Below are 12,551 nucleotides of genomic sequence, written 5' to 3'. Positions count from 1 at the left end.
GAAATGATTGAAATGAAATAAACCTCAATGCATGCAGCATAAAAAAAAGTATTCTGTCTGCTTGCATCACAGCCTAGTTTGGGAACAACTGCCCAAGACCACATGAACTCACATGAGAGTTGTAGATGTAGCGCAACCTATCACATAGACCAGACCCCAAATTAATCAATGACGTCCCATCACAGTCATTCCTTCTTCTCCCTGGTCCAGTCTGGTGTATTGTCCAAAGTGTAACATTTTAAGTATCCTGATATATGCCATTTGCTTCTAACTTTATTAACCCATATAGAAACATCAACACAGAATGAATTACTCAGACTCATTGACGGATTACAGTTCAAACTATAAACAGTTTTTATTTTGTTCCTTTTCTCATATTGTACAATATAGATCTTAACAAAATCCCAAATCACTGTATATAAGATTTATTTCAAAACATTAATTCTTTTGATTCTGTGAAATGCTACATTATAAAAAATACGTGATAACAGATTAAAACTACCACCATTTTCTTCCCGTTTGTTCTGAATATAAACATTATTTTAACAACTTATAAAAATTATATACAATGCAAAATATCCCAATATTTACATGCCATTGTTTCTTTGGGTACTTGATAAAAAAAAGATAAACGTCGTTCCACAAGTTGTAAACCTTTCATCCAATGGCACACAACTCAACAGTAATAATCACGCTGCATGCTTCTTGTGTAACATCGAATGGATGTGGATTTAGTTGGCTAATTATACATTAAGTGCCCCCAAATGTCATCTTTTGCAATCTTTCATATGGGTTGAGGAATTTTTGCTCTTTACTCCTTAATCCAGCTTATCTATGCTAATTATCTTAATTGAAAGCAATCCAAACGGCTGATCATTCAATTAATGTTATCAGTGTTGTTACTAACGTTAAGGTCTGTCTAAACCCTATCACTTTCTCTGTAAGTTGATTCATTAAAATTGATGTTTCTTCTATAATTATCCCATTTCCTCGCTTGAAAGTCTGACCTGACACAGGGTCCCTTACTTGGCAGTCGCCCTCATCTAAAGACATTTTTCATGTCCAGGCCAAAAGCAGCTAAATTGCCTCGGAATCAACTTCCTTTATTATGGGTCCATTTGGGATTGGGGAAGGGTAAAGGTGAGTGAAAACAGGTCTTTTCACTCATTCCCCCCAAATCCCTCCATTTTATTTCTCACTTTCATACAACCTGATCTATTCTCTTCTCACTTTCAGAAACTTTGATAACTGCAGTATGTTACACATTTACATTTACAAACATGATCAACAATGTGTGTACTTTAAAAAAATAATACAGTGTTAGAAGCACGTCATTAATTTATTTTCAGTTTACTTACGGCAATTTATTAGATATCCATATAGTATATAATTTCTAATATTTTCCATTAAGTATTTTTTGGAGAAATGAAGTGCTGAAAAATATTAGAATATGTCCACAGAGACATACGTTATGTATATGTGAGCATCCAGTTAAACCTGGTTAAAGCAGTGTCATGATTACCTGAGGGGCATATGTGTAATGTTGCTAGTGAATAAATGTATTAATCATGATGTTGATCAGTTCAGTGTCATGACAAATTTCAAACGATCAATGTTAAAGCTAGCTAACTGGTATTTAAAATAGCAGGAACATTTAAAGAGATCAAATTATCCTTGAACAAAATCAGAATGTAGAAATGATTTAAAATCTTTAACAATATTACAATAGTCAGCATAGAAATAGTTGGATGCAAATCCCACATAGTGCTTCAATTCATGAGGTTACAATAGTTTGATTAGCCAATGGCCATTAGTAGTTATAATAAAAAGCTATTTCTAGCATGCATTAAATCCAATGCTTTCTAAAAATTCCTTGTCCCACAATGATCAGTAGAGGACATGTGTATTTAAGGCAAATTGTCCATATTCAAATGGCCCTTGTCAATGCAGTTAATATTCAGCAGTTCATATACACCAAAATAATAAAAAAGTAACATCATATTTTAAGCAAGTCTTGGCACAAAACATAGAGCTAATATTTAGCAGGAATTAATCCCGGCGTTCATTTCACTTGCACTTTATGTGTAATGTGACAAATAAACCGTATTGTATTGTATTGTATTGTAAGTTGCTAACTGTGACATCTTTCTCAACTTTTACCACAATAATAATTGTTGGAGAAACTCACTAACATTATTTTCTAAAATATAAGCAAGGAATTAAGTCTCAGGTGTGATGTAAAGCCTGGGATAGTCACAGCCATTCAAATCGCATGAAAGAATGCAGAGTTGACAAGAGAAGCTCTCCTGAATCGACCCATTGTACATTAGTTGCAGGCAAACCATGTCGATGTGAGCATTGCCGTTATCTAAAATGAGGTGCCTTATCTTTGACTATATGAATGACATCTGATTCTATTTATCTTCCCTGATGTCCTTAATATATTGTTTTTTGCAAAATAAACCGATAAATGGCTAAATTACGCCATTACATGAAAGTTTAATGTATACACACTACATTTATTAACTGTTCAGGGGCAATTCTGTAGTCCAGTGCTCTGTGTGTAATCGATGGATATAGTTTCAATTTTCTGGCATAGATTCTCTCAGCAGAGCTCCCTTCAGGACAGGCCATTCACCCAGGGAGGGGCAGATGACTGTCCAAACATCTTAACATTTTCATATTAAAAACATATAAAACGATGTGCAGGTTATTCAATCTTTCCAGTCTCCTCTGCCATTCAATATGATCATTGCGATCCTCCTAATGTGGTAACTGTTTCGAGCTTTCTTCCCATATGCCTCAATCCCTCGTGTCTGATAAACAATATCTAACTCCTCACTGTCATAGAGTCTTAGAGCATGGAACCAGGCCGGTTGGCTCAACTTGTCCATGCCAACCAAGCTGCCCCATCTATTTGGCCCATATCCCTCTAAATCCTTTTCATCCTTGTTCCTGTATACACTGTATAAATTTCATGTTTTGATTTCAATTATTTTCTGTTGCAGAAAACTCTGCATTGTCAGAACCCTGTGGAGGACGTTTCTTATTGCAGTGGCTTAACCTTAGATTGTGACCCCCAGACTGCTATGGGGAGCATCTTTCTTGCAATCTAATCTGTCCAAAATTGTTTGAATTGTATGGGTTTCTATCAGATCTTCTCTCATTCTACTAAACTCTAGTGGACCCATACTTCATTTGTCAGCCCGACCGTTCCAGGAATCAGCCTGGTAAACATTTGCTGAACTGTCTGCATTGAAAGAACATCCTTCCTCAGATAAGGACTCCAAAACTGCACACAGATATCGTCTCACCAAGGCTCTATATATCCTCTCACAATGAAGGAGCGTACAAGTAGTCATCTTAATCGCCTGCTGCACCTGCAAGCTTACTTCAGCAAATGGCACCGAACATATTCCGAGCTCACCATATTACCACCTTTCCAAGTCTAGCGTTATTCAGATAATCTGCTTTTACGTTTTGCCACCAAATTGGAGAAGGTCATAGTGATCAATATTATACAGCATCTGCCACATATTTAACCACTCTTTCAACCTGTCCAATTCAACCTGGAGCTTCTCTGTATCTTTCTCATTAAACTCCTCTCTTCACTGGATGACAACTTATTTTCAAAACAATTAAACTTTTCTGTTAATAAAAAGTGGAGGGGATGCTAAGGTCAGATAGTGTTAGTTGTATGATAACACTGCTCTCAGTCATTTCCAAGCTGTAGGTGCATCGGGTGCTGTCTCATCCCTTAATTATCTGGCTATTTAACCATGACTATTAGCTAATCAAATTCCAAGTTCACATTCCAACAATTTAATTCATACATTGAATAGAAATGTATTGTTATTCTTCAACATACTCATCATGTTTTCTACAACATTTCAAGCTTGCTTTCAGGAAATACAAATAAATAATACAACATTTACTTTTTCTGTGAATTGAATGCTTTCAATAATCATTTTCCAGTTAAACAACTTTTTGCTACTAACAATATATCCTTTCAAAATTATGCAGCTATTCATCTCCTGTACTTCTACGTGTGAAATGGCAGTACTTTGTTCATCTGTATATTTTAGAAATCAGTCCGTCACACATGTGCCACTTGGTCTAGTTCTGGTGTCGCTTCATGTGAAGAGCCAAGTGATCTGAACGTGAAAAGCAACGACCACAGGCAATACACTTGAAAGGTTTAGCTCCCGTGTGCTTTCTGTAGTGTCTTGTAAGTTCATCAGAACGAGCAAAGCGCCAATCGCAACCATCCCATGTACACTTGTATGGTTTTTCACCTGCAATTGAAACAGATAGATGTGAATATATTGCCTCCTATACAGGGCCGCAACACTGTAAAAATCCATTCTCAAGAAAAGCAGCGTCTACCAAAATTATACTGATCAATACTATATTACCTATGTCACATGCATAAAACCAGTGACTGGCAACTACTTTTCATTAACAAACTGTGGACAAAAACAAAAGATTTCTGTTTGAACAACCCACTGATTAGCCCAAATAATTGGAGACCAGATTGACAATACCATTGACAAACTGTTAGCATTATACTGGCTCTTCAGGTGCGAGTTAATTTATAATTATTTTAGTAACCCTTTAAGAATTATTTGGTATGTTGACCAATCCCTAATACTAATGGAGAGAACATTCATGTACAGGGTGCCTCCAAATTGTGCAGCAATTGATTATTGTTGTAATTGATTATTAATAAGAATTTAGATCTCGTATGAAACATGGTTGCCTGAGCTACTAATGAAATCAACCATAGAAAAGTGGAAACAGATAGAAATGAGAATTATTATACTCTGCAACTTTTGAATAGTTAGTATCCCATGCCATTGGCGAAAAGTGCTACAATTATTCTCATAATTATATTAGAAATATGATTGTCTCTATTTTTAATTAGTGCTTAAAATTGGAAGAGTAAACTTTATAATTTGGGGCATTTTGGTAGTGGTACCAATAACTGATCACCCCTTAAAGATAAACATTTCCTCATGCCAGTAGAGCTGTAATCAATGATCATTATTTGTAATGGATCTGCAATCTTTTTACTCCAAAGGAATTGTAGATGTTAATTGGAGTCTGTTATCCAGCTTCCTGTTGGCTTTACCATTGTGAAGACATTAAAACTATTTTTCAATGGCATGCAAGAAGGGTTAATGATAAATTGGCTGTATATATTTATAGACTCAAACAATTTTTGCCTGCGGTATAAAATGTACTTCTCATTCATTATGGCCTATTCCATGCCACCAACACAGAACAATTTCACTCACTACTCTTCCGCTGTACATTTTGCAAAAAGGTGTGCCAGGAATTACTGATATGGTTGTTAGCAACAGTTAATCACTTTGGCGTGTATCCTCTGAAGCAACACCACTAAAAGCACAAGATATTGAGTTTGAATACATTCAACATTATGATTCATCAGGTCATAACATGGTTTAGTGATCCATTGTTCCTGCTACCTTATCTTCCATTAAAAAAAAGAACTTTTGCATATATCAATCATCTACTAACAACTGACTCCGGACTTGAAGCCCCACAGTTAACACCACAACGAAGCTCATTCTGCTTAACATTTCTCCTGATCCTCCTACTCTTCTTGTTCATGTCTGGAAATAAATCATGAAATAAAGCAAGAAGAGTGCCTCTGCTACACACGCAACATTGGACCTGATCACTGGTAGCTACTAGTCTTTAAATCAAAGCATTAACCCATTATATTGGAAAGGTTGGTTGTAATAAACTACTTTAGAGTGGGAATTTATCTCAGTTTCACCACAATTATGTTCAACAGGACAAACAGATCATTAACACTTAAAGCTTAAAAACGATAATGTACCCATTTAATTTTTTCCAGTAGGTGTTGTCAAGTAACCAGACTGTTTGGATGTGTTAGATCCTATCATTCACCAATATCAATGGGTATGCATTTTCAGGCATTGCAGTCTAGCGATTAGACATGAGATTCCCAAACCAACATATTTTTCTTTGTTTAAAGACAATACAAACAAAATGTACAATTTTTAACAGTGCTAGGCTAAGAGGAATTAAATCTGCACAAACCACTGTATGAACCTATGGTATATTGTACATATGGAACAGATACATTTCTTCGATGCATTCAAAATACATTAAAGAATTGTCTTTAGACATAACACAAACAAACAAGATTTGAATACTGGTTGATTTGCACGACATACAAAAGAAAGTCTGCCTATTCCATTTATGGATTTGAAGATAGACACAAAAAGAATTTATGGATTTGAAGATAGACACAAAAAGAAGGAGTAACTCAACGCCATTTATTGATTTGGCAGATTGACTCGCTGAGGTGCGTATGGCATTTAAACCAGCCAAAGCCAACCAGTACGTGCTGGCCTAGTGCTAGTCCACTAATGTCAAGTGAGGATGTGCTAAACTGTCTATGTTACATTTCAGATAATACAACAACACTTGTTCAGTATTGTTAAGTACACTTCCTGATAGGAAAATTGTAATTGAAATGTAATTCATTATATGGAGGAAAGCATACACAGTTGACTTCTCCATTGGAGAAGGAACTAGAGATGGATTAACAAGTAAACTGATGGCTGAATAATTATTGCTGAATACTCTCTTGAATTATTAACACCAATCACATTTATTAAGCACTTACAGTATGTGCACATTTATTTTTCATGCAAATGCAAATATTTCCAAAAAATAATAGATAACAAATGCGATTTAAATTATGACTAGTGACACTGTTATATACCATTTGAAAGAAAGGGACAGAGAGATTCTTCAGGATGAGATCTCTGTGCACCCTAGCTGGTCGATAGTGTATCACCCTCATTTATTAAAACTAGTAATTCTGTGGTATGGCTAGAGTCTTCAAACCCAGGATAGCCATTTGGCTCAGGCAGTGTTAGAAACCGAGCTGACTGCTTATTATATACAATGCAGATATTTATTTTGCATTCTTTGCAATTAAATATTGGATGCTGCAGGTGTTTGGTGTGATTTCCCAGCACTGCCCAGCATACATTTCTACCATGAAGAAGCATAAGAATAGCACAAATTACATATTTGTATGTGTCTACAAAAAGGGAATTGCAAAATTAATTAGCATTCTGTGTTTTAAAAATGGGTTGATGCTTAATTTCGCACCACTTTTCTTTCTCACTTTCTCAGATATCACACATAGAAACGCTTGTATTTGCAGCTTGGATAGGCTATTAATCTCCTTCGACATAATTAGATTTTCCCCATTCATCACATTTGTTTGTGCCACCTACTAAGCACTGAGAGGTAGAAATTTCTGACAATGGAACAATAGCAAGTAAATCTATCTGGCTTCTCTGCCTCCTACTTAGAGGGGCCACTACACAAGGGTCAGATAATCAGTCTCTTTGCAAAAGGTTCTGCACAAGTTAACAAATACTTTATCAGTGGGAGAATTTGCCAGGCTGAATTGATTCTTGCACCAGGGTGTGGTCCAAATATTAGCACACTTTTTCTGATAGTGGAAATATAAAGCCGAGTGAATAAAATTCAGATACTTTGACCTCAAATATTTGCTTTTTTTGTTGACTAATTTAAAAATGCCCCTTGTATTATATCCTTTATTAAAAGAATACCTTTTTCAATATGTACCATAGAATTAAAAAAAAAATTAACCTCTTGGTGATATAAATAGCTGCAGGGCAGTGGCTGCGTTCTCACATGAAACACAAAAATATGGCTAAAATCAGCAGTCCAGTCACTTACTATCACATGCCATTTTTAGCTCTCACCATGGCTTAACTGAGGCAAAACATTAATGTGGCCCCGGATTTGCAGACAGTGCTTCCTGGGATAAGAAGGGAGGAGATGGTGGGGTGAAGAGTGGAGGAAAGTCACCAGCACTCTTGTTGCTGACCATTTCCCCACAAGCAAATGTTAACACATAAATGGCATTTATGAGTGTGTAGGAAAGAACTGCAGATGTTGGTTTACACAGAAGATAGACACAAAATACTGGAGTATCTCAGCAGGGCAGGCAGCATCGCCGGAGAAAAGGAATAGGTGACGTTTTGGGTCAGAACCCTTTTTCAGACTTTTTTCCAGAGTTGTTACCTGATCCGCTGAGTTACTCCAGCATTTTGTGTCTATTTAATGGCATTTCTAAACCTGGGCAAGGGGTCTTCTTGCTGAGAGAAGTCCTCAAGAGTTAGGGTTTAGGATCATTTCATTTTTAGTTCATTGCATTTAATCTCAGGCACATTATTTTACGTTGCTCAGCTAAATTAAATGGAAATGCATCTGGTGTGGAAAAGAAAATGAAAGCCTAACCAGAGCTAAATGATTAAATAAAATAAAATTGGAAAGTGTTGATTTTGCTCCCACACAGTGTAAAATAGTTGAGTTGAATTTATTGTCATCTGCACAAGAATGGTTAAATACAGGTACAATTAAAATCTTGCCTGCAACGGCATCACAAACGCATACATTCAAACAAACACACAGAAACAAATTATACGTAAATCACATACAACATTATGTAAAAAGAACAAAAGACTGAAAACAAACAAAGTGCAATCTCATTAGATGCTTATAATTCCATTTAGGATAAATCTCGTCAATGACTCCGATTTTCATCTCTCAATGTGCAGATGATCAATACCATTGGTTTCTTTTATTTACTATTGCTTCATATTCACTGACATTACTTAATCACAAACTGTTTTGGTCAGTTTATTTATTTATTTTTAATCAATTGATCTGGGCTCTTTTGGAGGCTAGAAGTATTGATTTTCCCAAACTCCATGGGTCAAATGCAAGCAAACGACACGACCTGAAACTATCTTGGATGAGATTGGCCAAAGGGCCTGTTTCTGTTCTGTATATCTCTATGACCATGACTCATGAAAGTTTAATAATCATTTTTTAATCCTGTTTCTTATTAGAGGCATTTTCTTTTTACTGACAGGTTGTATCATGCCTTTGGTTGGAAAATTTGAATGCTAAAAACAAAAGAGATTGCAGAAAGAGGTGAATATTGTCCAGTCCAGCAAAGATATTGACCTCCGCACCGTGTAAAAGATCCACTAGGGGCGCTCCGTCAGGAAGGCAGCTAATATTGGTACCTGGACGGGGCATCGAAGGACGAGAAGCTGAAGCCAAGATACTGAACGGAAACAACGGCGAAAAGCCAAATAACAGACATGACTTCTCCGGGGATGAGATTTGGCCGAGACCTTGTCAGCGATTGGTCCAGGCCCCTGTGACCATCACATCACTGGCTGGGGGAGATGGGAGGGTGGATAGATGGAGAGAGAGAGAGATTGAGGGGAGAGAGGGAGGGAGGAGAGAGAGATGATGGGGAGAGAGAGAGAGAGAGGGGAGACCTGAAGACTGCCTTGGAGAGATTGGCCAAAGAGAGAGAGGGATAGAGAGACCAGACTCATGGGGGGGGGCAGAGAGAGAGATCCTGTTTCTTAGAGAGGCATTTTCTTTTTACTGGCAGAGATGCCTTTGGGGGAGATTTGAATGCTAAAAGAGGGGAGAGAGAGAGAGAGAGGTGGGGGAGAGAGGTCCAGCAAAGAGAGGGGGGGGAGAGATCCACTAGGGGGGGGGAGAGAAGGGGGGGAGAGAGGGGGGGGAGAGAGGGGGGACGAGAGCTGAAGAGAGGGGGGGGGAGAGGGGGGGAGAGAATAACAGACATGAGGGGGGGGAGATTTGGGGGAGGGAGTCAGGGATTGGTCCAGGGGGTGACCATCACATCACTGGCTGGGGGGGGAGGGTGGATAGATGGAGGGGGAGAGAGGGGGGGAGAGGAGGGGAGAGAGGGAGAGGGAGAGGGGGGAGAGAGAGGGGGGGGAGAGAGGGGAGAGGGGGGGAGAGGGGGGGGGACAGGGGGGGGGAGCGAGGGGGAGGGGGGGGGCGAGGGAGGGGGGGAGAGAGGGGGGGGGAGAGGGGGGGGAGAGGGGAGAAATATTCCAGCCTCATAACCCCAAGCACCGTTGTATATCAACGTTTACAAAAATAATCCGCTATATGATCTTTGGCAGTCCAAAAGCGCCAAAGGAAAATTAAAAATTCCCCCCACCCTCCCGTCTCCCCTGGCCAGTGATGTGATGGACGCGGGGGTCTGGAGCAATCGCTGACAAGGTCTCGGACAAATCCTGTCCCCGGAGACGTCATGTCCGTTATTTGGCTTTTCAGCGTTGCGCCCGTTTGGTTATTTGGCTTTTCGCCAACATTTCCGTTCTGTATCTTGGCTTCCACTTCATGGCTTCGGTTTATTGTCCGCACACGGCTAATATCAGCAATGACCCACACTACCATGGCTAATCTCATGTCCCATTGGTATCATTGGGAAGAAGGTATTTAAGCCTGAGAACTGTTCCATAGCGCATCAGAATAACTAATTATATATTTATTGGTGGTGCTGTTGCATCTAATGTGCCTGTAAAGTTGTAATAAGAAAGAATGTCATTGTTCCAGTCATATCCATTGCATTTTATGAATAAACACTTGAACCTTTGAAATATCACACACAATCCAGCACTCTATGCCTGATCAGATTTGGCAAGCTCACCCATCAGGCAACCATAATTATTAATGGAGCTAGGATTCCCCGACAGTAATGTTCAAGCAGTTGTCCATCCAATTATCTCCACTTTGACCCTAAGATCGATATATGGATCTTCTATCTAAAGCAGATTCCAAAATTGTGGTGCAATCAAAGCACTAAATTTTAAAAAAGAGAACAATGTTTCTGTGCTCTGGACTGTTGCCAGAAGAAATTAATTAGTTAATGACCTTCCCCCAGACAAATCTTGGAACTTGAATCCCCTTATTTGTTCCTCTGACATAGGTTTTAAGCAGAACAATGACTCTGTGGTGCGTTCTTCTTCATTATTATTTGGTACACCCAATAGACCAAAAAACAGATCAACAGTGAGAGAGAGAAAAAAAATAGCCCAAATATTGAGCGAGGTTAAATTCAAAATGAGAAGGAAGCAAACAAGAACCTGTTAAAACATACACAATCAATATGAACTCTAACTGACTGGTATAAAACATGTATAGTTAAATAGAGGGTTGATTTCCAAGTGTTTGAATAGCTCAAGGTCATTCACAGAACTAACCTAAGAGAATACCTTTATACTATTACATCATTTATCGTTATATTTTAAAAAGTGTTTTGTCCAGTATCCATTCACTCACGGATTCGATAATTAACTAATTTCTTTAGAACTTTAACAACACAAATAAGCATCCATTTGTTTTTTGTTGGATTCCATACAATTATGATGTTGGTATTTATGGATTTAGGAGATCAAAAACTATGAGATCAGGACTGTTTGGAGTCTGTAGACTGGGCGGTGTTCAGGGACTCGGCAACAGACCTGAATGAATACGCCACAGTCATCACAGGCTTCATTAAGAAATGTGTGGAGGACTGCATCCCATCAAAAACCTTCCGAGTGTTTCCTATCCAGAAGCCTTGGATGAACCATGAGATCCGCACTTTTCTGAAGTCCAGATCCCAGGCATTCAGATCTGGAGATACAGACGTCTACAAGAAGTACAGATACGATCTTGGTAAGGCCATCAAAAGGGCCAAAAGGGACTTCTGCTCCAAGCTGGAGGATGAGACGGATGTTCAGCAACTGTGGCAGGGCTTGAATGCCATCACCTCCTACAAGGCGAAATCAGGAGGCAGCCTAATTGTCAGCGAAGCATCACTCCCTGACAAGCTCAATGCGTTTTACGCACGCTTTGATAGGGAGAACACTGATGTGCCTTCCCGCGCCCCCATTCGCTGTGATGGTATTTCAGTCACAGTCACAGAGGTCGACGTCAGAAGATCCTTCAGGGGGATGAACCCTCGGAAAGCATATGGACCTGATGGTATATCCAGTCGTATTCTAAAAACCTGTGCGGACCAACTGACTGGAGTTTTTACGGACATTTTCAACCTCTCACTTCTGAGCTCTGAAGTTCCCACCTCCTTTAAAAGGGCATCAATAATACCGGTGCCCAAGAAGAGCAAGGTGACGTGCCTCAATGTCTATCGACCAGTGGCACTAACGTCTGTGGTGATAAAGTGCTTTGAAAGGTTGATTATGGTGCATATCAACTCCTACCTCGACAAGACCCTCGACCCACTGCAGTTCGCTTACCACCACAACAGGTCAACGGTGGATGCGATCTCATTGGCTCTCCACTCCGCTCTGGACCACTTAGACAACAAAAACTCATATGTCAGGCTGTTATTCATTGACTCCAGCTCGGCGTTTAATACAATCATCCCCTCCAAGCTGGTTACCAAACTCTCAGATCTGGGTCTCTGCGCATCCCTCTGCAATTGGATCCTCGACTTCCTCATCCACAGACCAGTCTGTCCATATTGGCGGAAATGCGTCATCCTCGATAACAATCAGCACGGGAGCACCTCAAGGCTGCGTGCTCAGCCCCCTGCTGTACTCACTCTATACTCATGACTGCGTAGCCGGACAAAGTGCGAACTCCATCATCAAGTTTGCCGATGACAT

General features: G+C 39.3%; 1 protein-coding gene across 2 annotated transcripts in view; it reads right to left on the bottom strand.

The window, feature by feature from the left end:
* Positions 1-330: 330 nt before the first annotated feature.
* The window catches only part of klf5l (Kruppel-like factor 5 like), a 53,313-nt gene continuing 41,092 nt past the window's right edge, over positions 331-12,551 (bottom strand). For both annotated transcript variants that reach the window (XM_055643778.1, XM_055643777.1), the window contains exon 5: positions 331-4,295. In XM_055643778.1, the coding sequence (XP_055499753.1) occupies positions 4,117-4,295 (179 nt within the window). In that variant the 3' untranslated portion in view covers positions 331-4,116. The remainder of the gene's footprint in view (positions 4,296-12,551) is intronic.

The sequence above is a fragment of the Leucoraja erinacea genome, chromosome 12, assembly GCF_028641065.1.
Source record: "Leucoraja erinacea ecotype New England chromosome 12, Leri_hhj_1, whole genome shotgun sequence".
Classification (NCBI taxonomy): Eukaryota; Metazoa; Chordata; class Chondrichthyes; order Rajiformes; family Rajidae; genus Leucoraja; species Leucoraja erinaceus.
This window is presented reverse-complemented; position numbering and strand designations above follow the sequence as displayed.